We start from the raw sequence: 2,500 nt of genomic DNA, 5'->3' as shown, positions 1-2,500 counted from the left end.
CATGACAAGCTGGGGGGGGGGGGTTAGAAAGTGGGTGCACATAATAAAGTCTTGTGCACAACTTAATTTGTTGCCTCATTTTAAGTAAATTGTGCATTGATTTTATCCATTCAGATTCACCCCACCCTAATTCCATAATTATTGTTTTCTTTCGATATTTAAATTAATTTGTTCTGTCAGGAAGCCTACAGTATTTTCTCTGCTTGCGACTATTCTCTCCTCTTTGTGTCTGTCTTCAGTTAAGTCCTGATTAAGTCCTGGCCATGATTAAGTTGTGTCATGCGCACAGTTAAGTAAAACGAGAAAACAAAACTTGTGCTTACGATTTTTTTTTATATATATATATATTAGGGGTGTAACGATACGCATATTCATATTGAACCGTTCGGTACGAGGCTTTCGGTTCGGTACGCGGTACGCATTATGTACCGAACGGTTCGTTAAACTAATTAATTATATTGGAAAAAAAAAAGTGAAATATAATGATATGCGTTCAACAAGGTAGCCCAATAACCCAAACTACGTAACAGGCAACGCCCCTGACACCCCCGAAGAAGAAAAAAAACACTAACTTATATGTTTATGTTAGGCTACTCCGTCAGGCGCTCACTCACTCAGCACACGCTGAAGGCTCGTTGCAAAATAGCCAATGCGTTTAACAGACCAGAAATAGAAGATCCTCCAATAACCAACAGGTCTGGTGTTTGGGTGCACTTTGGATTTCCTTTAAGCTATAATGGTGATGACAAGAGAGTGGTGGATAAAAAAACAACGGTCGCATCTGCAACATGACAATAGGGTACACCAGCGGGAATAAAAAAAAAAAAAACACCAGCGGGAATACTTGAAACATGTCAACTCATTTACGCCGACATCACCTCAGTGTGTCAGTATCTGGGGAAAGACGAAAAAAAGGAGAAACATACACGCAACAAACTATCTCCGCAGCATTTAGACCGACATTTCCAACGGATTCAAACAGGGCAAAAGACCGCGGCGATCGGTAGTCTTCATTTACATTACATTTACATTATAGCTGCGGATATGAGACCTTACTATTTACCATTCATTCTGTCATCACCATTATAGCTTACAGGGAATCCAAAGTGCACCCAAACACCAGACCTGTTGGTTATTGGAGGATCTTCTATTTCAGGTCTGTTAAATGCATTAGACATTTTGCAACGAGCCTTCAGCGTGTGCTGAGTGAGCGAGCGCCTTAGTTCACATATCGCGCCTAAAAACGCGTGGAAAATGCTAGTCGCGCCGCTTTCTCCTCCTTTCCAAAGCGCTCGGGCAGAAGCGCCCCTGAGGCGTCTGTCTTTGCTAAGCAACAATGACCTGCTCTCTCCATGAAGATGCGGAAATTTCAGCAAAGGATAAATGGATTTGCAGCTCTAAACATCGCTTGCAGTAGCTCTGCTACTAAATGTATTTCAAAATTGCAATCCATATACAACTATGATCAGCTGTTCCTTCATCTTGGCTGAGCTTTCAACGTTGTTACTGGAAAGGATGAAGCTGATTGGTTAGTTCTTGTCACATGACCCGCGGTGCGGGTACACATACACACACCGGTCTGATGGTGATGATGACGTCACACTCCGATCGGTCTGATGGTGATGATGTCACACTCCGATCGGTCTGATGGTGATGATGTCACACTCCGATCGGTCTGATGGTGATGTCACATGTTGTGGATGTATTGGTAACAGCAGATCTATTCAGATATAAGATCAAACACATTAACATTGTAACATTACAATGCCAATCCCTCCAAGAGCTGTCATGATAGGACTCCTATCATGGTAAATTTAAAGTAATGCATTACTTCACGAAATTGCTTCAGTGACAACCTTACATTCATTTGTTTTTGTTTACTATAGATAAACTCATCTTAATAATGTAAAGCAGTCAATGGTGTGCTATTTGCATCAGACGTCAGTAAAGTGTGTGTGTGTGAGTGAGGTCTGCTAACATGAAATTGTGTCGTTTGTCAGGAATCTGGCCATGAAACCCAATCAGGCAATCAAGAGTCCAGCTTCAACGGAACGGATGATGAGAAGATCTCACACGTGCCGGACGACACCGCACTGAAGAGCGAGAACGACCGGCTGAAGTCTGTAGCGGAGCAGAGGTGACGCGTTCACTGACTCCTCTGATGCTCCTTTATTCATATTTCTGATATTTATAACCAGCACTAAAGCATCACACCAACCAACTGTTATCGATCAGATTCAGAACATCATCCGACTGATAGATGAGATGTTCAGTCGATCAGCGTGTTTCACTGTAGGAGTAGAGATGGTTAGCTCTTTGTCTTCACTAGTGCAGACGTGAAGCTGAACTGTGTGTGTGTGTGTGTGTGTGTGTGTGTGTCTGACAGTAAGAAGCTGGAGATGGAGCTGCAGGCGCTGAAGGACAGCAATGCTCATCTGACAGACACGCTGAACGAGGCTAACAGCAAGGCTGAGAGCTGGAAGAGTAAAGTGACGCAGAG

General features: G+C 43.0%; 1 protein-coding gene across 2 annotated transcripts in view; it reads left to right on the top strand.

The window, feature by feature from the left end:
• The window catches only part of homer2 (homer scaffold protein 2), a 16,322-nt gene that overhangs the window by 10,240 nt on the left and 3,582 nt on the right, over positions 1-2,500 (top strand). For both annotated transcript variants that reach the window (XM_026286935.1, XM_026286934.1), the window contains exons 5-6: positions 2,001-2,137; positions 2,387-2,500. The exon at positions 2,387-2,500 is cut by the window's right edge and continues 31 nt beyond it. In XM_026286935.1, coding sequence (XP_026142720.1) covers positions 2,001-2,137; positions 2,387-2,500 — 251 coding nt within the window. The remainder of the gene's footprint in view (positions 1-2,000; positions 2,138-2,386) is intronic.

Source organism: Carassius auratus, chromosome 18 (genome assembly GCF_003368295.1).
Source record: "Carassius auratus strain Wakin chromosome 18, ASM336829v1, whole genome shotgun sequence".
Taxonomy (NCBI): Eukaryota; Metazoa; Chordata; class Actinopteri; order Cypriniformes; family Cyprinidae; genus Carassius; species Carassius auratus.
This window is presented reverse-complemented; position numbering and strand designations above follow the sequence as displayed.